Genomic DNA, 22,633 nt, shown 5'->3' with positions numbered 1-22,633 from the left:
GTTGTCTAACAAATGAAATCATGGCCTTTATTTTCACATCCACTCAGGTAACCAATCACGGCTTGATATGTGTGTTTAAATGTTGGTTTCAGACAGTTGCAGAAATGTTTCTCCCATTTTATTTTGGTAGTGATTTCAGAAATGATTGGACTGACGGATGAGTTCTGATGAGTTGGTAACTGGTACAGTTAAAGCTGCAGTTTTAAACCACGCTGACTCATGTAGTAATAAGAGACTTAAAGAACACAATTTCTCAGCCTTTGTTTGCTGAATTATCTCGTTTTGCTTACGTCTCCCTCATCCGCCGTCGAGTGGCTGAAATTGCACAAGGGAGGTTCAAGACTGGGTGAGCCTAAAATGTCATTTGAGAAAGATTGAGTTGAAGTGCTGTCCTCGAGTAAAGTAAAGCCCAAATCCATCTAAAACACTTTATGATCACTGTTGTACTCGAGAGTAGTAAACTTGTTCTTATTTGTCCTTTGAATAAACCTGAAGAACAAGAGAGCAGCCAGGCTTCTTCAGATTGGGAAGGCCTTGACTGTAAACGCTTGATTTCGGAAGCCGTTTGCTTTTACCTGTGAGTGAACTCAGGGACAAAGAGAATGCATGAGGCGCTGACCACCGCAACAGTTTCCTCCACTTTTCATTACATTCCCAGCATTCCTCTGTGCAGCCATGCCTTTCACTTGGGAAGCATTGCTCTGTTTGAGAATGGCGTCACCAGAAACTCAGACCAGTCTGCCACACAGGGATCTCTGTTGGCTATTGAACAGTAATACATCACTCTGATTGACTGATTGATTTCTGGATGCTGAGATCTGACGTGTGTGTGCAGCTTCCTGCTGAGAAGAAAGGCTGCTCTGGTTGAACTGTTTCTTTATCTGAACAACACTTGACCTGTGTTGCTGTGTGACCTCTGTGAAAACAGGATTACAGCAGGAGTGAACCTCCGACAGCTGATCCCTGTGTTTTCTGGATCTCTTCCCGGCCAAGGGCCTCTGATGCTGGGCTTTACTCTACGTCTGCCTCCTGGGGTTAAAGACAGGATACGGTTAAGAACAAGATGTAGATAGAGGAGATAGGTTTAGATACTAGATGTAGATCGGGCTGCATGTGTGTGCATTCATTGAAACATAAGGAAGGAGAGGGGGATGGTTGTATTGACTCTCAGGAGGTAGAAGTGTGGTTTTCTACATATCAAAGGCTCTTTACTTACATCCAATCTCCACCCTCGACCCCCCGTGGGGTGTGAGTGTGTGTGTGTGTGTGTTCACAGTATTGACACACAGCTGTCAACAGAGCTGATCCCTGGTCTCCATGAGGGATCAGCGAGCGTCACAGCAGCACAGAAGTGGCAAAAAAAATCAAATAAACATTAGAGGAATCACTTTATGGAAGAATCAGCTAATTTACTTCTGAGGTTTATGTATTTATTCGCAAATAAAAATGCAGCAGAGTGAAAGATAAATGCATCTTGTTAAAACATAAAGATAAGTAATGTGCAGAGGCCTCTCTTGAGAAACAGGATTTTATTGATTATTAATAATGAGAAACTAATCATAAATTTAAAGACCAAAATGTAAGAAAATTGCTCATTTCAGCCTTGTAACTGGAGAAAATTTTAAAGTGCATTCAAAATTAATACGATGAAATTTAGTTTAAATGAATATTATTCTTTTATATAACTGATCCAAAAGGGTTAAACATCCCTAAAGGGAGCTACAGACTTTTTCTTGAAAAGCTAAAAGGCGCAAACTGTTGCCATCTCTCCCCTCTGCTGTGATGTGGCAGGCAGAGCCAGCCAGTCTATCCTGCCCTGACCCCCTGTGGATTCAGGCAACCCTACTCCTCCAACCTCCCCGGCGCCTCCTCCTACTCCAGGTACCGTAGCCGGCTGGTCGGACCTGAGCCGAGAGAGAAAAAGTACAAATAGCTCTCCGCAGCATCTACTCCTGTTTACAGCACATTAAAAAACTGCCTGAGCAGCAGTTTTCCCTTCACCAAGGCAAACTGGTGTTCAGCTTCTGTGTCAGCTTTCAAAGTTCTTTCAAAGTTCAGTGTTTCGCCAGAACAAGCCGAGCTGATCGCTTCTGCAGTATACACCAAGCTGATGTGCACACACACAGAAACACATAGAAACACACACTCTTCCACCCCCATCAGGACCTCTTTCCTTGCTAACGCTGCCTTATATCTATATAAGCTAGATGGACAATAACAAAAACTTAAAAGCCAATTAAAATGTATGCATCCAAACCGAGAATCTGGTTAATTACAACAACAAACAAATCTGCTCTTCATGCATAAAATGTCTTGTGTGTGTCTGATCTCCATTCAGGTTCATACTTTTTAGTTATTAAACGCTCACTCGACTGCCACAAGCTGCCTGCAGCTGATGCTTGTTGCTGCTTCACATCTTATTTCCACAGCATTTAAAGGTGCTGAAACAAACTCATAAAACGTCTAGTGGTATGTTTTCGGAAACTTTAGGAACAAACATCTTGATGTAAAATCCCCCAAATTTGTATCTTTTAGTCTAAATGAATCGTTGGTTCTTTCCTTGGAAGGTGAAATACTTATTGACAACTAAGATGTAAATGAGAACACGGACTGAATTCAGACTTTACTAAACGAAATGTGAGCGTCTGCTTTCCTGGTCTCAGTCAGTGAGGCTAGGACGCCCTCTAGGGGTTACAAATGCGTATGTCACAACTCAATAAATGTATTGAATGAAGTGCAGTTTATGTGCAAACATGAGCTGTAAAACATCAGTCTGTTGTAGTTGTGGTGATCAGCCTGTAATATATATAATAAAGAGGATATAGAATCCTCTTTAATGTTCGACCCATAAAAGAACAGTTCAACAGCAAAGCTAGAAATCCTTCCTCACACACCAGGTGGAAATAAAATCACTTTCATGATCAACCAAGAAGCTTTTCCGGCTCTTTTTTTGCTTCGCACAACTCTCGCTCTTGCTTCCGTCCCCTCTGCTCCCCCCCGACAACAGTTCTCTCGACTGACCCATTTTTATTTGTCTCTGTCTTCCTCTATCTTTCTCTCCTGTTTTTTTTTACCTCTACCAGGTTCCCTCACTCTCTGATGCTGGGCCATTCAGGCATGCATCCAACAGGAATCCCCCACCCAGCCATAGTGCCCCCTTCAGGCAAACAGGAGCACGACCAGTATGACAGGGGCATGTATGTGTAAGTATCGTCTGGGTTCATTGTTTTAGGTCCATTTCTTTCCACTCCTCCCTCTCAACAATGTTTCCAATCAGCCTGATTCAATCATTCAATTTAATATTATTCATTCCTGAACCATCTCTTTTCTCAAAATATTCCTTTATTCATGCCCCTTATACTCATATGTTCCAGATCTAGTTGATGATGTTTACACAGAAGAAAATATTCAAAGACACAAACATCTTTCCCATCTTTGCTCATTAATGAATTCATCCATTCTCACTCCCTCTCCCCCTCTTCCTTTCTCTCCCCCTCTATCTTTCTCTCCCCCTTTCAGGAAGCAGCACATGGAGCCCAAGCGGGAGAAGGAGCCCAAGAAGCCGGTCATCAAGAAACCGCTGAACGCCTTCATGCTCTACATGAAGGAGATGAGGGCAAAGGTCATCGCTGAGTGCACGTTAAAGGAGAGCGCCGCCATCAACCAGATTCTGGGGCGGAGGGTGAGCAAAGCACATGCACGCGCGCACACACACACACACACAAATCCTGTTTCCAGGTCAGTCTGTAATTTCACACATGAAGAACATAAGAGGACTGTGGTTATGTGAATTCAGTTTCTCTCACATTCTGCTGCTACTGTGATTATACAAACCAGACTTGGTGGGACTGGGAACCTGAAGACTAATGTGTGTGATAGCATTTGTTTCAGTTTAGATGCAGATCACATTGTATCTTACACCTACTGTAGATCTGCAGAAAAAGCCTCGGCTCGCTGTTCTTTAATCTAGATGTGCAACCAAGGGCGACTGTCATGGCACCTAAACTGTGGAATGAGTTCCTGTTCGCGATCGTTGTCGCTACTTCTGAATTTATTGTAAAAGTTCAGCTAAAAACACTTTTTAAAAACTGGTTTTCAACTGACTTGTATTGTTTTATATCTTATATCTTTTTTGGGGAATATTTTTGCTGTACTATTAGTAGTTTATCTGATATATCTTTTAGACTTCATTTAGTGTGATCACTTTTTAATAATTTATTAAGGTTAATCCATCAAACCAACCAGAGACTGTGCAGTTTAGTTGACTGTGTAGATAAAGATTATTAGACGTTAATACTAAGTGTGTGTGTCTGTGTGTGTGTCTGTGTGTGTCTGCGTGTGTGTGTATGTGTGTGTGTGTGTGTGTGTGTGTGTTTGCTTGTGTGTGTGTGGCACAGTGGCACGCACTGACCCGAGAGGAACAAGCAAAGTACTATGAGTTGGCGAGGAAGGAGAGACAACTCCACATGCAGCTCTACCCGACCTGGTCCGCCAGAGACAACTACGTAAGGACTCCCTCTTCTTCCTCCTCAACTTTTCTCCTCTTCCTCATTGAATCTTTCCATTTACTGTTAAAACTACGTCAGTGTCATGGCTTTCACTTAAAAAAAAACAGGAAGATGTAAAAGTTTTAGGTTAAGGGGGCACTCAGACTTTGTTGTGAAAAATGTGGAAAAGTCATGAATTTTATACTTAAGTTGTCATGGGATCCATGTCTAGAGTAATTTGGTTCCTGTAGTTACAACGCTGAGTAATTCACAGAAGCAGAAACCTGAATTTGAGGAAATTTAAAACATTTAAAAACATTTAATGAAACAAACACCAAGAAATACTTAATTTCTTTTTTCTCTGGTTTGTTGTTCTTACCTTAGAGTTAAAATAATAACTTCACCTATCGCATACTGCCTCAGCAACTTTCATAATTTCATTAAACATAACAACGCACCTTTATCACATGGATTAATTAAGCAACTCTCAGAGAATACAAATCAATCTGTGTGGTGCATGCATTGTAGTGTGATGTTTTTGGGGGATGTGCTGTGTCTGGGCTGCTGTGTGCCTCTCATTTGTCAGTTTGCTGTTGAACTCTTGCAGGAGGCGGGCCTTAGCGGGGTCGCAGGGGAAAAGAGTAAAGCTGATTGGGTAGGGACACATCTTATGGTGGATTTATGCCTCTGTGGTGGAAAAAAGAAATGAAGGGCTGCATGATAAGGGGTTGTGGGTACTCCTGTGCAAAGATTGCATGCACCTTCCAAAAGTCACAGTGACTCACACTCACACATTAGCTTGACACACAACAAATCAGCTGCTACAATGTAGTGTGATTTGGTTAGTTAGGGACACGTGCACGCTGGTTATGATTACTAAAGGGTTTATCTGTTGATCGCTGAATCACACAGAGGTATAAATCAACCCGTTTTGCTCAACTAACAGAGAACAGGGCCGCATGGCTGGCCTCACTGCCTCGCTGCTGTGGTTTTTCATTCATTTTCATTAATGTGGGCTTTTAAAAGGCAGCACCTTTAATTTGATCAGTTATAGCTAAACAATGTCACACTACCTTTTGTCACAGCACTCAGTCGTGACTCAGTTGTCATTTGTTTTTCTAACAATTTCAGGTTTAAACCTTGCAATAAAAACGTTAGAAAGTGATGAAGTGAATGTGTCATAATCAGGTGAATAATAAGCTTTGATGCTAACACAGGCTGTTTCTTAGTCACATTCAATATCTGAGGTGGAAACCTGTTTACGCTTTTCTCTGCTGCACTTGTTTCTCTGTAGCTGAGCTCTACATAGTCAGGCATGGCACACAAGCTGCACTTACACTCTGCTTGGGCTGTGAACAAACATGGATGCTGGCTCTCAGTTCAGACCTGGTATCAACATCCATCCTGATTCGATCACAAGTGGTCAGCGCAGGTCTGAACGCACCCAGATATATCCTCAATGTGCCTTGAGATCCGATCCCTCAGACCTCATTCTCTGAGTCGCATCCTGAGCCACATTGACTCAGCTAACGTTCAGGATGCATTTAAAAAGCCAGTAGATGAACTTAGCGCTGACCCCTAGTGATCGGAATCTCTCAGGACAAATGTTAATACCAGGTCTGAACATTCTTCATTATTTTATATATTTATATTTTTTCTTCATCAAATGTTTATCCCATAGCTCAGAGAGCAGCACAATGGCATTTGGCGTTTGAGCATAAATTTCAAAATAAAAGCTCTGACCCTGTCTGTGTAGAGTTAATTCTGAGGCCACGCTTCAAAAACACTGTGGTTTATAAACTGTTATAAACCAGATCTTTAGTTAAGTATATTTAGTATATTATCACTATTATAAAGTGATTATTGGTGGAGGATCTGCTGCTGCATGCATGGAGCTTTGAGCACAGCAATAACCCTGTGGAGTCTGTTTGCTTTGTTCAAAATGGCAAATGTTGAATATCTAAACAACATTGGTGACTTACTGGGAAGTGTTTGCTTATTCTGTACTTAACTCGAGGGGCATTGGGAAACTTTATTCTGCATGTTTGATGTTTTTCTTCTGATGACAATGAAAACGATGCAATGGTTCAGCAGCAGCCAAAGTGAACTTTTTGTGCCACCACGAACACAAAAAGAGCAAAAACATTTCACGTTGCACAGAACAGCAAAATCTGCCAGGAACATATGCACATGCTGTGTGATGATCACATAAATAGAATTATTCATACCCTCTATAGTTTGTACTTAAAATATTCTCAGTTGTATTTGATAAAACCACCTCACTCAACATCTCTGAGCTTAAAAAAACAGAGCAATCGCTGGACCCAAGAGCAAAACAGGAAACAAAGTTCCACACACCATCCCGCAGCTGTGGAGAGTCTCTCCTCCAACTCTACGAAAACCCACATATAGTATATATGCACACACAGAGTGGCACACACACACACACACATACACATACGCCCACAGACACAAAGGTACAGATGCAGGAGGAGTTGTTGTAACCACATAGACACAACGATGAGGAGGGCAGACACTGACGCAGAGGCAGCAGATTTCATGTACCCACATCCTTCATCTCACCCAAACACGAGGCCTCGCTTCACCGTCTCTGGCTCTGTGCGAACGATGATGTTTATCACAACAGTTACAGCAGCACAATCAAATCTGAAAACAATGATTTTTGGGTTGTTGCAGAAACAGTTTAAAACTTTTAATGACTCGAATCACAGGTTATTGCATGAATTGTGTTGACAATTGCATTATTAATTCAAAGTATTTCATTTAGTTTGTTTGTCTTCATCTGTCTGGCTTTTTGGTTGCTTGTTTTCTACTCTTATCTTGTACATTTACATGTTGCATAAGAAACCTCAGCTTTTTATGCAGTGCAGATTTTTGTTTAGGACATTTTGAGCATCATGCTGAAAGGGAGATTTCACATTTAGAGTAGTATAAAAACACCTACAGCTATATAAAAATATATTACTAGTTCAAACCAGAAAAATCAATTCATAGGAAAGGAGAGAACAGCTGCACAAACCCACCATTTACAAAGAACTGGCTGAGAACTTATCTAACAGAGGAACTGGATTCATCAGCCAAATCTGTTAATAATTCCTGTCCTGACGGTGAATTTATTAAAAAAAATCAGTCATTTCAATGTGGAAATTCATGTAGAATCTTCTTTTTTTCTTTTTTCCAATAGGGCAAGAAGAAGAGGAGAAAAAGGGAGAAGCAGCAGGACACCAACACAGGTAAACACCCAGTACCGAAACATCTCATCTTTCTCCTGTCAGATACCATGACTCCATATAGAAAACTAAATAGCTAGTGTCAACTCTGCAGCATTATGGAGAATTCAGTTCAGGTTGAACGTGCGTTGGCGCTCTGCTGCAGATGAATGTTCTCGGAGTCTTTGGGGCAGGATGTGTCTCTAACGTCAAACCACCCACCCACTCTGCTTTCCATGTAACCTGAATTACAGACATTTTTAATCACCAGTGCACGAAGGTTCATCCTCCGCTGGTTTAAGTTTGAAATGTAAGTCGGACGTCACAGCAGTTTTTTCGACCGTTTATCGTTCGCCATATTAAATCAATCATAAATGATCACACACATATTATGAGGTGATGAAGACACACTTATTGAATTCTTCCACATTCATGTGCTGTGCATGAGTGTTCTTGCTAACAGTGCAGCCTCAGCAGGAAGCATCCAAAGTGAGAAAGTTCCAGAAAAAACTAGAATGGCACTCAGTAGAGTTCTTACGTCAACCAAGGCCCAACAGTCCCCTTATGAAACCACATGTAAATTCACTAGATCCAGATTTTTTACCATTTACACAAACAAAATGTTGAAAAACGCCCTTTCTCACAATGTTTAAAGAAAGTAAAAGAAATCTTTCTGGATCTGCCCCCTGATCCAGATCCGCAACAAGATTTAACTGGTTCTTCCTTCAGTCATGTCCCATCCCTCACGTAATCCTGCAGATAAACAAACAGCCAAAACATAACCTCGGCTGCAGGGGAAATGATCCATATCTTAATTGGCATGAGGAATGACGCCGGGGTTTCAAGTAAGAGCTTGGTAGAAAAATGTAGATGTTGGTCATTGTTAGTAGTCGGCCGGTAGCCAATCAGCTGATGAACGGGCCACTGATGATGAAGCGTGATGTGAGAGCTCTAACTCACACTGTGCTCTGATAAAGAAAAAATGTGAACGTGTATATGCAGCAGCCTAAACAAATGCAGAAAACACAGATTTACAACCGAAGACTGAAAGATATGAATATGTATTTCTGTATTTCAGGGGTTGTGACCTCTAGAGATAAAGTAGTTGATGACTGAATATCTCATGAGATCCTGTACTAACAGAGCGTCACAGCATGGCTGCCCTCTCTGAGTCCGTCTGTTTCTCTCTGCCCGTCTCAGTGATGACGCCTGTGTCGGGTTGTTATTCTGGTGGTTGTTGATGTTTTGCTGTAACAGTTACTAACAGTTAAACTTGAAGGCTCTCTCTGAACACACTGACGCTCAGTGCCTTCCTCTGTCCTGACCAGCTCTCCTGTCTCTTTCTTTTCCTCCTCCTGCTCTAACCTTCTTCTTCCTCTGCTCCTGTCCACTCTTCTTGTTTTGTGCATGCTGTGTGTTGTGCTCAGACCCGGGCTCCCCTAAGAAATGCCGGGCTCGCTTCGGCCTCAACCAACAAATGGACTGGTGCGGTCCCTGCAGGTGTGTACCACAAACATCCTCGCCCACCCCCCCATTTCACAGCATCGCACTGTGGCCGTCAAACTAACTCCGCATCTCTCCTTCTATCTTTCTTTTCATCTTCATCAGTGCATCATTCCGGCCCGATGCCGTCTTAGTTATTCAAACATTTCACAAATGCTCTGGAAACAGTGATAAATTCACAAACAGATTTATTGTGAGTTAAGTATTTAGTAGGAATGATACAGATCAAAAAACACAAAAAGTACATGTCAGCTGTAATCAACACAAAACCAGGCCAAGTTTAGAACCACTTGACACAAAGTCATAACGATCATGGAGCATAAAACTTGTTGAGTTGCATCCTGTAGTGTGCAATTTGCAACGTGTGAGAAAACTTTCAAAATATTTTAACCCTAAGTTACAGCAGCTAAAGCTCTAACTCGATAGCTAATAATGCTTAATTGAATAAATTAGATAAGGCCAGGAACCATGTTGGTCTGTTGTTAGTAATTGTTACTAAAACCTTTACAGCAGGAATATTATTATTTGATTATGTCCTGACCTTTTCTCAAAATTGCAACTAGCTCTGTTCCCTCTCTCTGTATTAAAGCAGAAACATGGTCCCACGACAATACAAATCGTATGAAGTGAAAAGTTTGGAACCGCGTCGGACTGCTCAGTTTTAGTCACAGCAGGATGGATGGATGGATGGATGGATGGATGGATGGATGGATGGATGGATGGATGGATCTATTTGTCCTTTATTTATTTGTTCTCATCATGTGCCATACAGGATTTACAGTAGACAGCAGGCGACAGCTTCTCTGCAGGATTCAGGAATTTGTGTGGTTCTGTAGAAAAAAAAGCCTTTTTTACCACAACAGCACTGTAGCAACCCCATCGTCTTCCCCACCATCACGTCATGGAAATGTGTGTGTGTGTGTGAGTGTGCATTCATATGTGTGTGTTTCGTTTTGAGAGAACAAAGGGGGGTGAATGTGGTTAGAGCAAATCCTTATCACCACAGCTCGGCGCACACACACACACATACACACGCTCCCTGCAGCTTTGCATTTTGACATCGTTCTCATGCCCATCTGCTTTCAACTTTCTCCATTCATGCGATGTGGTAACAGGCGCCGTTTGATGGTGAACTCTAACATTTAGAAATCACTTTCTGCTGCACCCTCTCTCCCTCCGTGTCTCACTCTAAATACGGCCCATGCAGCGCCTCTCCTCGCGGTTTAACCTGGTGACTCATATCATATTCTGGTAATGATCATGGGATCCTGTTCGCTGCTTTGATGAAGCTCAGTGTCACACCTCACCGAGCACAGCACGTCACTGCTGTTTGCATATCACACAGATGCAATATGGACGAGAGGGAACATGTGAAAAATATTATTTTGTGGCGCTTACATTGTTTAAGGTCACTGTGTCAACTCCATGAGATCGGTGATTTTAAGCAGTTAATTATTTAATATTAAAAGCACTGAATAAAGATGAAACACTTGAACAATGTATTTGCTGTAGTAATTAAACAGTTGAGTTCCTCTCAATTAACAAAATCTGTATCAATATACAGATATATTTGTATTAATCAACAAAAAAATGTCAAAGAATAGTGTCATATATATATAGATATATATAGATATAACAGAAAGTAACTTATAAGTGCTCTGATTTAGCATGGCAGCCGACTGGGTTCTTGTTTAGCTATGTTTAAAATGTATTACATTTTAAAAAATGCATTTATGGTATTTTGGAAAATTTCATTCATAGACTTCCATATATTACAGACGAGTATGAGGGTCAGGCATAAGAAAAAAGATGACAAGAGGAAGATTTGTTTTTCCTGTTTGCATTTTGAGAATAAACCTGAAACATCAAGTATAAAGTCAAACTTCAATTCAAGTAAATGGAATTGAATAAGCAAATTTGTGTATTTAGAAAATAAGGTCGTAATGACAAGAGTGACGTGAAAGTGTTGAGAATAAAGTGAAACTAAATGACTGCGAGCTGCCAGTATTTCATATTTCCAAGTTGTGAGGTTTCTCCTTCATAACAATGTTTGGCACAATCTCTTCAAAGTCCTACTACTGATTACCACACTGTGTTTATGTGCTGAAGGAGGAAGAATATCCTTTTTTTTAAGTGATGCAGATGAAACATTTTGTAGAGGTAGAGATTTGATGTGTTCTTAAAAGTTCCACTTAAATCAAGAAATTCAAATCTATTCTAGAAATGTCGACTTTATTTTTGAAATGCAAAATGGAAAAATGAATCCCCCCTTTCTCATTTTTTTCCTCACTCTTGACCCTAATACTTCTCTGTATTTGCACCAACACTAATACTTGTGTTGTTCGTTGTGATCATGCAGTTTGTCTCCCTGTTCATTGACCTCATGGTGAGTGAAGCATCTCCACTGACGCCTGCTGACGTTTACCATCCACACTTTATTCACAGATAACTCTCTCTGACTGTTCCTAGGAGGAAAAAGAAGTGCATTCGCTACCTTCAAGGAGGAGGCTGCCCCAGCCCAACTTCTTCAGATTTAAGTGCCATAGACTCTCCCCGCTCCTCCTCCCCCTCCCGACACCTGCTCTACCAGCACCAGCGTCAGCCCCCCGCCTCCCTGGGCTGCTCCCCAACGCCCGCTTCCCCGTCAACGCGCCTCCCCTTGTCTCCGCACACGCACTCACTCTTGCCCCCGGAGCAGGCGGCCGGCAAGCACGGCAGCCCCCGTCAGCCTGCAGCCAAACACACACACCTGGAACTGTCCGGCAAGCAGATGCACGGCTCCACGACGGCGCTGTCCGCCGCCAAGGCCGCAGGACTTTCTCTCAAAGTGCTAACAGAGACTCAGTGATCACTCCAGTCGCTCACATCCCTGACCCATGCTCACTTCAGCTTCTGTCACAGCTACGGAGATCACCTTCACCTGCCTTCATCCTCACATTCATCCATACTTTTTGTCAGATCATTAAAGAAGCAGCGACTGTGGTTGACAGGATGATGGGTCCACCATCATCTGTCCTGCGGGACTGTCCCACATTTACAGATCAGACCTGTCTCAGTTCAAATGCTGGTTTCCCCCAAAGTCTGCGTTTCCAGGCCAAGTCCATCATTAACAGGTCAACAAGGCTTAGTCCGTCTCAAAGCCTCCTTCGCATGATCAGTTCTTTAATCAAGCATTCAGGAAATCCTCGTCAGCCTCAAAGACTGGAAACAACATGTAATAACACACATCGTGTGACCAGATATGTGGTTCATCAAGTCTCTGGGAAATGGAACGTATGGTTTAAACCAGTAGTTCTCAAACTTTGTTCCTTTGGCCTGACTCTGGATGTCCTGTCTGACTTTAACTCTCTCAAACACTCTCATTCTAATTCAGGTCTTAACACTGGTACAATTTAATTTAAAAACAATCCCCAGTCTAAAATATGTATTATTATCTGACAACCCCCAGAAATTGTCTCGGGAGACCCTGGTTGGGCCGAAACCAATGAAAAGTTACTGCAGGAGTTAAACTGTTACCAGCCTGGACATGTTATTAATCAAAGTGTTAGTTATTTATAATTAGAAGAGGCCAATTCAGGCTAAAAAAATTATTTTATCACATGTGCAAAAAGAAAAATACACCAATCAGCGCCAATCTTTAAGCCGTAACTAGGTTTTTATGTGGTGTCTTTTATTGTGGTGTCTCTAACTGTTACCAGCTGCAGAGATGCTGGAGGTCAGTCAGAGTTGGGGATGCTGAGAGAATGACTTTATAATAACATTACATTAAATACACTGCTGCAACAAAACTCATGAATTTTACACCAGTTTTAGAACATTTTACTCTGCATCAGGCAGCAAACTTGGCTTTAGTGCAATTGACGAATCAGATTTCTTTCGTCTAACCCTGTATTACCACCACTGACAACCTTTCAGTTCATCAGCTCTATCTATGTCACGTTCCACATGAAAGGACATGAAAGGACAATACAGAAAATACCAGTTAAATGAATTAAAATTTAAAAAATATATATTAGGCCTAATTCTATGATACTTTTAAAAAATGAGTTTAGTCAACATTATGAGTTGCAGTTACAGGCTCTTGCCAGTAGGCAGTGCTGCAGCCCCCTCAGCATCTCTACTCCCAGCATCCTTCAGCAGCCGTCAGTCAGAGCTCATCCTATGAATTTTGTGATCATCAATTAAGTTAACCCAGTTTTATTTTGTAGTTTCATGACGACAACCTCTTGGTAATGAATTTGGAAATTATTCATTTGGAAGTTGAACACTTGAAACCTTCAAAGAGTAATTGTCCATGAGGCTAAACTGTCTCTTCTGACAGTGGAAGTAAAGGTTTAGCAGGGAGATTCCAGATTCAGGATTCAGGATTTGCGATGATCGAGAAAACGTCAGGCATAACTCAAGAGTTCACTTCACCATGGTAACTTACGATGAACTGAGCTAACCTGCTCCATAGCAGGTTTAATTCGTGATCACGGATAAAAACAATAGACACTCTTTGTAGTACAAAGACCACACAGACCCAGTTGTACAGAGGCAGACCTGTGCTGAAGGCTGAATTTATCTTGAGCCTCAAACTTAAGGTTCGCTGGCTCCATCTGCTGGTGACGTGATTATTTTTACCTGGAGTGCAGCTCTGCCTCTGAGAAATCATCTTCCAAAAATCAGATTTTTGTTTTGTAGATGAATCGGAGCCCTGACCTCCATGACAATCTTAAAAAATGTTTTGCATATGAGCTCTTAATCAAATGAACCACAGACCTAGAAACACCAAATTTGTTGCAGGAGACTCCTCAGTTTGTTACATGCATGCTTTCCTCCAAGTTACTTTCATTACGCATCATCCACCACAGTTAGAGGACAAACCTCCACGGGAGGGGAAGAGAGACCAGCCAGACGTCGGCCTCACCAGCAGAACCTCAGATATGAACAGGGACAGATCCACTTTTATTGCAGCTGCAGTTTTGACACAACGAAAACTAGCATCAGGTCATAAAACAGGATCCGACTCATGAGAAATCCCTCTTCACGTTATTTCTTTTAGGCACTTTCAGGCTTTTGCTTTTGTCAACATACATTTGTTGTTTTTCTCCTCATTTGTGGGTATTTTTGTATAAATTTTTTTAAAGGTCATATATTTTGATGCTGGTGGGGAAACCCTCAAAGAAATAAAAAAGTTTTCTTGTTGTCCTTTGAACGTTTTGCAGCTCCATAAACTGATCTGAGACCAAATGGGTACTATTATATTGCATTGTGTTGTAAAGTTTTTTAAATGTTGGAATTCCTTATTATAATTAAACTTTTATATGTTTTTATGTAAGAAAAAGAAAAAAAGTCAAACTGAACAAAAAATATTTTAGTTGCCGACATTTCTTAAAGCAATACATTTGTGTTTGTCCTCTTGTGCAGATTTTTACTTTTGGGCCGTGTTACTGCAGCAGCGTTCAGGCATCTCCGTGTTCTCCATCTGTGCATGTTCCAAACTTTAATGTAACAAGATGACGTTTTGACTAAAAAGGCTTTAATTTGCAGCTTACTCAGCTCAGCTCAGTGGACAAACTGCAGGCTGGGCTTCTGTACAGCAAATCGTTTTCCTCCAGCAGAGGGAGAGCTTCGTGCTAGAATTAGCCTGGAGGACCCAGCAGGAAGGCCTCAAACATGTCTTTTGTATTTTTTATGCCTCGAACGCCTCTGGTGTGTTACTTGTTTCTTTTGTTTGATGTATTAAAAGTGTTTTGAATATCTTGTCCCCGTCTGTCGTTATTAAAGTAACAAGAGACGTGAAGCTCCTCAGCCCCTGGTACCTTCAACACAAAGATGACAGACGCCAGCCTTTTCATGATTTATTTACTCCTTCAGTATATCTGTGACCACCCCGAAAGCCAGCATCAGAGCTTATCTGAGCAGTTTCCTATTCAATACAACATGAATTAGGACTGATTAACCCCAACACTGTGTGACAACACACAAGTACTTCAAGTCCAACGGACATTATGCAAAAGGGAGAAAAGAGAAAGAAAACAAAACAAAAAAACACCTTTCTACCTCAAACCTTACATTTCCATTAAAAACAGCCCATCATCTCTTTAACATGGTTTCACAGAACAAATGCCTTTAACCGGGCAAAAATAATATTCACCCTTCACTTTCCATTGTCAAAAAAAGCCATTTTATTCAATCAATTAACCTAAAAGAAAACAAACATGTCCAGTAAAAAAGACGATCATAGCAATTAATGATAGGAGGAATATGAAAGGACTGCTGCTGTCTAATCTTTAGGGGTACAAAGCCAGGAACCCAGGACCGTTCACTTTATGAGAATACACAACAGGAGAGTGTGGGAAACAGAAAGAGCGTCTTTACTTAAATTAATAACACCACACAAGCAAGTTAAAATGGTCATGCTATTGGTATACAGAAATGGAGGAACGGGGGCGAGGGGCGGCAAAGGGGGGGTCATGTGGCTTTAAATATACTAAATGTAAATATTAACAAGTATGAACAACGCCAGTGCAATCAGTTAGCAGAGACAATCCTTTTCAGTGTGGTAGTGTTGGCAGGATCTTCCCCCTTTACTTCTCTTCACACCACTGGTTCTCTTTGCGTACCTGAGGACGAGAGGAGGGACACAAGAGGAGGAGTTTCAAAAACTGTAAGACAGGTCCACAGTAAAAGCTCTTAGTCAAACACGTTGTCATTCCATCGTGATTCTTTTCTCATAAAATCACTCTACTGATCAGGAGATTTTGATCAAAGGTTTAGTCACTATAAGTCACGAGAAATCATGTAGGTTTCATTGAATACAGAACTTTTTCAGGAATTAAGAAACTGGTCGTCTTACTTCCTACTAAGTGAATGAAGCCTTTCGAACTAAAGTGGAACTCTGTCCGTACGAAGGCAGTGTTTGGACAAACTGTGTCACTACACCCTGTGATACAATCAGAGGACAACACTGGAGGTGCTGTATAATGATTTCAGAATGGTGGGAATAAGGTAGGTAAAAGAAGACAAATCGGTTGGTCAGAAGTTCATCTGACAGAAAGACAATTGCCAAAAACCTTGCGACTTTAACTTGAGGATGAATTTTCACAGAAGGTGAAAAGCAAAACAAACTAAAAGTGCAGCATGTTTGTGGGAACTTGTGCAACAGTGTTGGGACAAGTTTTACAGACTCCATGGTAGAAAGAAACTCAGGTGAGTTTGACTGCTGAATGATTACATTTTGAATCAAGAATCCATAAATCTCTTCTTTATCGTTATTTATGTGCTGAGACATTAGAGTATGTACATTTTGAAACAGTTAGGTGTTGTAAAACTTTTGACCAGCATTTTATACAAGACCCGTTTGTTTATGATTCTGACGGAGAGGGGATGAATGGAATAAGTACCTGAGCCTCCTCCTCCTCTGTGAAGTCGTTTTTGATGTTGAAAGTCTTCCTGATCTCCTCTGGGGTTTTGCCTTTAATCATGTTGGCCACCGTCTTGCAGGTGACGTCTAACAGACCTTTAATGTCCAAATAGTTGGCGGCCTAAACAGAAAAGACAAAATCGAGATGAAGAGGAGGGTGACGGCGACAGCGACAGCAGGGATTAACTTCACAGAAAGACATGCTGTATCAAGTAGCTACTAATGTAATAATAAATAGATGATCTGTGTATGACTTCAAATCAATATCACGATTATTTCAAACTTTTATCTTGATTGCAATTAATGAAAGTATATTTTATAACACACACCCCTACAGGGCGGTCAATTACCACATCGCTCAGTGTCGGTCAACAAGCGACTCTGCTCCTTTCTAATCACTCACACGCAGAACTGATCTTTATAAGAGCCTGCTGAATTCATATTTATGTGTTCATGGATAAACAAGGCATCGCTTCTTCTGCAACAATGAATGTAAAACACACTGCGCTGAGTCATAATCTGCCAGAAGAATTTCTCTTCTGTCTGCGTGTCACGTGATGTCTCGTGTGTGAACTGCGTACGTGCAAAAAATGTTGGAATTTTTCTCAATGTGTTTCCTAAACATGTCTCCTAAACTTTAGAGTGAATCAAACAAACACAAAATAAAAGTCCTGTAGCCTACATGTCCTAATAACTTCTGATTAGTGTTGGTGTTGATTGGTAACGTGTAATGTGAGCGCAGGTCAGTGAGGGAGTTAGGACATGCAGCAGGGTGATACAGAACGTAGCAGAAACCTGACAGTTCGTGAGTGCACGCATTGGGGAAAGTATTAACCGAAATGAGCAAAATTAGGTTCAGTTAAAGTTTATAAATGCTGTTTAGATAATTTTCCGGTTAATTCCCCAGCACTAATCGAGGCCTTACTTTCATTTTCATGTGACACAGGAGTAGCAGGTGAACAACTGTAACATTCTCGCCTCTTTGTGCATGTAAACACATGTAAACACATGTAAACACATGTAAACACATGTAAACACATGTAAACACATTCAAACAGCCTGGGGTGAGTGTGGGTGGATTAAGTCAACTCAAGTGACAGGCACTTCGACTTGTGTTTCACTTCCTGGAAGACCACAGCTCTACCACCTATTTCCCAATCTCCACTCAGGTTACCTTTCACATTTTGTGTCTGGTTCTCTAATGCTTTCTGTGGATCTTCCAATTCCAAGATTAGTCCCCGTTGTTTTTCGACTTAAAACTATATTTTCAAATCCTTGCCTCTACCACGGCCAAACAAGTCATCTTCCAGCTAAGGTCATTTTTAAATTGTTAATAAAATGCAAGCTCAGTTCTCTGCCATGGTAGTAAATGAAAACTACTTAACAGACCACAACAAATACACATTCAAATTTTAAAGTAGATGACAACAAGAGGCATGGAAACAGAAGAGAGTAACGCAGTAAATGTGTTCACATATCAAAAAAAACAATCAGTGGTTTCATGAGTTACTGACTCCTGGTGCTTCTTCACAGAATAAATTGAGGGGATAACATGGGATCTGCACTCGTATCACGTAAGTCTTGGATTATTGCTTGGCAACCTACACTCATTCTGTTAAAAACACTCTGGAGAAACATTTTTGAAAAGTTCAGGCTCCAAACTCAAATAGAAGTGGATGGACACAGTCTACCAGTTCTGTCATAATGACAAACTGAAAAACAAACTGTCAATGTTACTGCATTCATTGTAGAGTTGTTCTGATTTGTCTTTGTGTTCCACACAGAACTTGGGTTTGGGATTTGTTGTGTAATGGTTGTGGTTATGGGTGATTTCAGTCTTTTGGGAACTGGTGTATATCAATGTAATGTAAACTGTTTTTACCAGGATGAGTTCAAACAAGGTGCCTTGGTCGACTTTGAGGAACTCCTGGTCCCACACAGGAATGTCATCCGTCCTCTTCTCCTTGTTCTCGTCATCCTCGGGTGGAGGAGGGTCATCTTTGTGATGGGTGCACCACTGAATCACCTGGAGTTAGAACACACACACACAACTTGAATTTAAGCAACCAAATGCATGGAATTCTGCCACTTGGCATTTAAAACATCCAAATAGACACTAAACTGCTCCTGGTTGCACTAGTTTGCTTTATTCTTTAGGTCTATAGAACCCGGTTATTACACTAATTTCACATGTGGAAGAGACAAATAAACAGGTCTGCACAACCTTCTGCTCTCACAAATCCTGTTAGTTGTTTTACTAACAGTTACAACTTAGCAAGGGAAAACAAAAAACTGTTGCAAATTTATTAGGTCCATCAAACTAAAACGAAAAAGAGTTCTATACAACAGCCTTACAACGAATCCTTCCTTTAAGAAGGATCTAACGTTCAGTATTGTGTTCCTGATATTTTGTATATCATATTTATAATATAATAAAGTCCCTAAAAGCAGCTTCAACAACAACAACAAAAGACTAACAGATGGGAAACAGAGGGTAAGGTACATATACACTAATTTCAAAGTGTGTTTATTGATGGTTCGTACTTAAAGCAGCATCTCCTCCATTTAAGACACAAATCTGATTTAAACCCTAACCCTGAAGAGCAACCAAACAACTACTGGGTAATGAATTATGGTGCTCATAGAGGAAGTATCTTCATTTGAATTTAACATCTGAGAATGAAAACCATTTTGTAATAATCAGCAACAACAAAAACTTATACACAATAATTCAACTCTTGTTCATGTGTGTGTGTGTGTGTGTGCGCAAGTACCTTCTTCAGGATGGCAGCGTTCACATTGGGGAGAGGAACTGGGTCATCATCTCCTTCATCATCCATCCCCAAATCTATCGGAGAATCAAAACAATGACCTACATCAGTCTGCACTACATCCACCAAATGATGCAAATGAAAAGAATGTAAAACACGCCACAGACTTTTAGGTTTGAGGTGATTAGAAAGTTGTACCTTCTAACATGGTCTTGATGGTGACAGACTGCTTGGCTATCTCCACATCCACCTCGAAGATTTCCCCATCAGAGCTCTGTAGTTTTATTGTGGGCATTATCTGCAGAGCACAACAACATCATTAAACACACATTAACAGATGACACCAATTATACGTGTGGTTATTGCTAACGCTGTGGCTAGCTGATACCGATTGTTGATAAATGGTTTGTATCATTATGAATTAGGTAGCTGCAGTAGTAGAAATACACTGGTTAAATGTTAATGTATTTTAATGTTAGCTATGCGGATGTTGTTATTAGCAAACTCACTGTACAAGTGATACATGTAAAACGCGCTAATGTTTCCTACTAGCTAACTAGAGACTTATTTACAGGCTAATGCTAATCATGTAGCTAGCTGTATTTTAAAATCATTCGCGACGAACTCTTCGCTGTTATCGCTAATGCACACGCTACACGCTGAAACGTCCGTCTTGTGTGTTTTTAAGACCCAAAACAATCCGCTAATGTTGTTTAAACGTTGAGCTAACCGGGCTGCTAGCATTACCACGCACAATGGTAGCATCTTACGCTAGCGCCTTGCTACCGCAGCGTCAGTGAGGCCTCGCAGCGACAAATCGTCAAATAAAACGTGAAAAAAAACATAACGTCGGTCAACACAAGCGAACGGGACGCGTTAGGGTTCGAGGCCACCTACCGTGAGCGTTTAAAGTCGTATCCGGAGGAGGAACTGGACAACGGGGCCTGACAGACGCGGAGGTAACGAGCAGCGGCTGGAAGTCTCTGGATCAGTCTGCAGTCAGGAGAGGCTCAAATCGTGGCAGCGGTAGCTCGCAGAGGCACTTCCGGTGTCAACAGAAATTGTTGCCACTCTGGCAATGGCAGCTGCCTTTGCTGCCTGTGATGCACACAGTTTAGTAACTAAACTTGTTTGTGATTTATTCAATGAGTATATATCTATATACTGGCAAGAAAAGCGCCACATCTATCAGATTCATATGCATGATCTTGGTGTCTACGGAAAGGTAAGAACTCAAAGACTATATCCCTAATATCAGTTACAGTGTGTGTCAGGCACAGGCCTGAGTAAACTGTGATAAACCAAAGGAAAAATGTACATTTTTATCTTTGCCTTAAATTCTACATAAAATGGTGAGTAACTCTATGATAGCAACGATGCACAGAGATGCCACTGCTCATGTAGCAATTTATTTACTACAACTCTACCAAAGGAGATGGAAATACCACAAACGAACACAGTTTTTAGTAACGGTAGGACCAGACACACTCTCCATATATATTTATTCTCTCTAGGCTGAATAAATGTATTCAGTGTTTTTGTGTTACAAAACAGCACAGAGAGACTCACAACATTTTACTTTCCAATTGCATATACACCATTGACAGTTTTATTTACTACCATAAGTTGACTGTGAGATGACTTATGATGGGATCTCATAGGCATTCTCCAAGGACTCTTAGTAAAATACACTAACATCCATAAGAACATTTAAAAAACATTGTTACTCCTTCAACTTCTAAATATCTTTTATGAGTTATTAACTTCTATGGTGTAAAAGCATCAGTGCATATACAAGACAAATGACAAGCAAAGCTGTTCACAACAAACAGCTACTGACCTACTACTTTTTAACCAAGTTTTATTCTCATGTCTTCAGTATTTATATGAATTCAGTTAACTGACAAAAACTCCATGGACAGCAATATTGATACAGGCTGGCTTATCCTGTTAAAATAAAGTGAAATGTACTGATATTGAAGCAAACTGTTATTTATACTTTCCTGGCTAACCAGTAATTTCAAGTGCATCTCCACCAAGGTTACCAAGTACAACTTGAAAAATAAAAAAAAGGTTGATGAGAGACAGACATACAAAATAATAATCCCCTTTAATTTTTTTATGATTGAGTAATTTGTGCAAATGCAGATCATAATAACTAAATTAAAGCATTAAATTATAGCATTGTAATGACATATTGTGTCAGTGATGGTAAATGTTAATAATGGAACCTTAAAAAGGGCTACAGAGCTGCAATAACAGACACAAACAGCACATTCGTGTGTACCAGGTTTGTTGTACATCGTTTTAACAACAGCTCAACTCTCTATCAGCCTCTAAAAATGATGCCTGGATAAAGGTGATTACACGGAAAGACACACCATTCCCGTTGGCATCAGTAACTGGTTACATCACATTGGCAGTCTTGAAATGATTTGCCCCGAGACTGTTCTGTGGATCGGAAAGTACAACTGACTTAGTATTTGTAATATAAAAACACTATATAGTATTATGTTATTTGTTCTGTGTCGCTGTTAGGAGTCTGAAGTGTGGCACAGGCACATCTTATAAAAGTCAGGTCAAGTTTATTTATAGAGCACATTTAAAAAACACAACAGCAGTTGACTGTAGAACAAGATAGTGTATAAGCAAAACAAATGTAAATAACATGCACTCAACTAAAGTAAAAATGCTTGAATGTTAATAAAACTGAGCAAAATACTCAATTACAAGTAAGAGTGCCCTATCCATGAATCTACTTAAGTAAAAGTACCTACAACACAATGTCAAATACTCTGATACAAGTAAAGCGGTAAGTTTAGATTTGGGAAGTCTGCCCTCTACTGGCCAAAACCAGCCCCAGTTTTAGCCACTGGAAGAAAGAGTTACAACTTTTTTTTAAAACTTGTATTCAAATAGCATAAAAATACATAGCAAACACTAGGAGGGCTCTGACAGACTGCCATTGGGATAGAAATGATCATGATGTATACAAACCACAGATTCATATACATGTTTTCTGGCCATGGCAACTACAGACGAGTTCGAGTTTGTTGACAGTATCTTCTTGACAAACCATTGTCTCTCCAATACAAAGAAGCTAGAGCAGTGAAATAAAGTCCCCTTCCTTCATTCATGTGTTACCCTACTCTTTATTAATCAATCAATCAATCAAATTTTATTTGTATAGCCCATATTCACAAATCACAATTTGTCTCATAGGGCTTTAACAGG

At 40.6% G+C, this 22,633-nt stretch overlaps 2 protein-coding genes across 11 annotated transcripts in view; one reads left to right on the top strand and one right to left on the bottom strand.

Moving 5' to 3' along the window:
• The window catches only part of tcf7 (transcription factor 7), a 61,034-nt gene extending 48,594 nt beyond the window's left edge, over positions 1–12,440 (top strand). The window contains exons 6-13 of one of the 10 annotated variants that reach the window (XM_034606579.1): positions 1,792–1,923; positions 3,084–3,203; positions 3,520–3,682; positions 4,398–4,505; positions 5,095–5,142; positions 7,693–7,741; positions 9,145–9,217; positions 11,690–12,440. In XM_034606579.1, the coding sequence (XP_034462470.1) occupies positions 1,792–1,923; positions 3,084–3,203; positions 3,520–3,682; positions 4,398–4,505; positions 5,095–5,142; positions 7,693–7,741; positions 9,145–9,217; positions 11,690–12,068 (1,072 nt within the window). In that variant the 3' untranslated portion in view covers positions 12,069–12,440. Of the gene's footprint in view, positions 1–1,791; positions 1,924–3,083; positions 3,204–3,519; positions 3,683–4,397; positions 4,506–5,094; positions 5,143–7,692; positions 7,742–9,144; positions 9,218–11,665 lie in introns of all 10 variants that reach the window. The other 9 variants (XM_034606580.1, XM_034606586.1, XM_034606581.1 and 6 more) reach the window with 9 other exon arrangements.
• Positions 12,441–15,050: 2,610 nt separating this feature from the next.
• Positions 15,051–20,468, bottom strand: skp1 (S-phase kinase-associated protein 1). The gene is made up of 6 exons (XM_034606597.1): positions 20,297–20,468; positions 19,598–19,697; positions 19,403–19,476; positions 18,511–18,654; positions 16,609–16,749; positions 15,051–15,828 (listed from the first exon to the last, which is right to left on the bottom strand). The coding sequence occupies exons 2-6, from the start codon at positions 19,692–19,694 to the stop codon at positions 15,793–15,795; spliced, it is 492 nt and encodes a 163-aa protein (XP_034462488.1). The 5' UTR covers positions 19,695–19,697; positions 20,297–20,468; the 3' UTR covers positions 15,051–15,792.
• Between the last annotated feature and the right edge of the window lie 2,165 nt (positions 20,469–22,633).

Source organism: Hippoglossus hippoglossus, chromosome 14 (assembly GCF_009819705.1).
Source record: "Hippoglossus hippoglossus isolate fHipHip1 chromosome 14, fHipHip1.pri, whole genome shotgun sequence".
NCBI classification, from domain to species: domain Eukaryota; kingdom Metazoa; phylum Chordata; class Actinopteri; order Pleuronectiformes; family Pleuronectidae; genus Hippoglossus; species Hippoglossus hippoglossus.
Note: the sequence above shows the minus strand (reverse complement) of the source record. Positions and strands in the feature narration are given on the sequence as shown.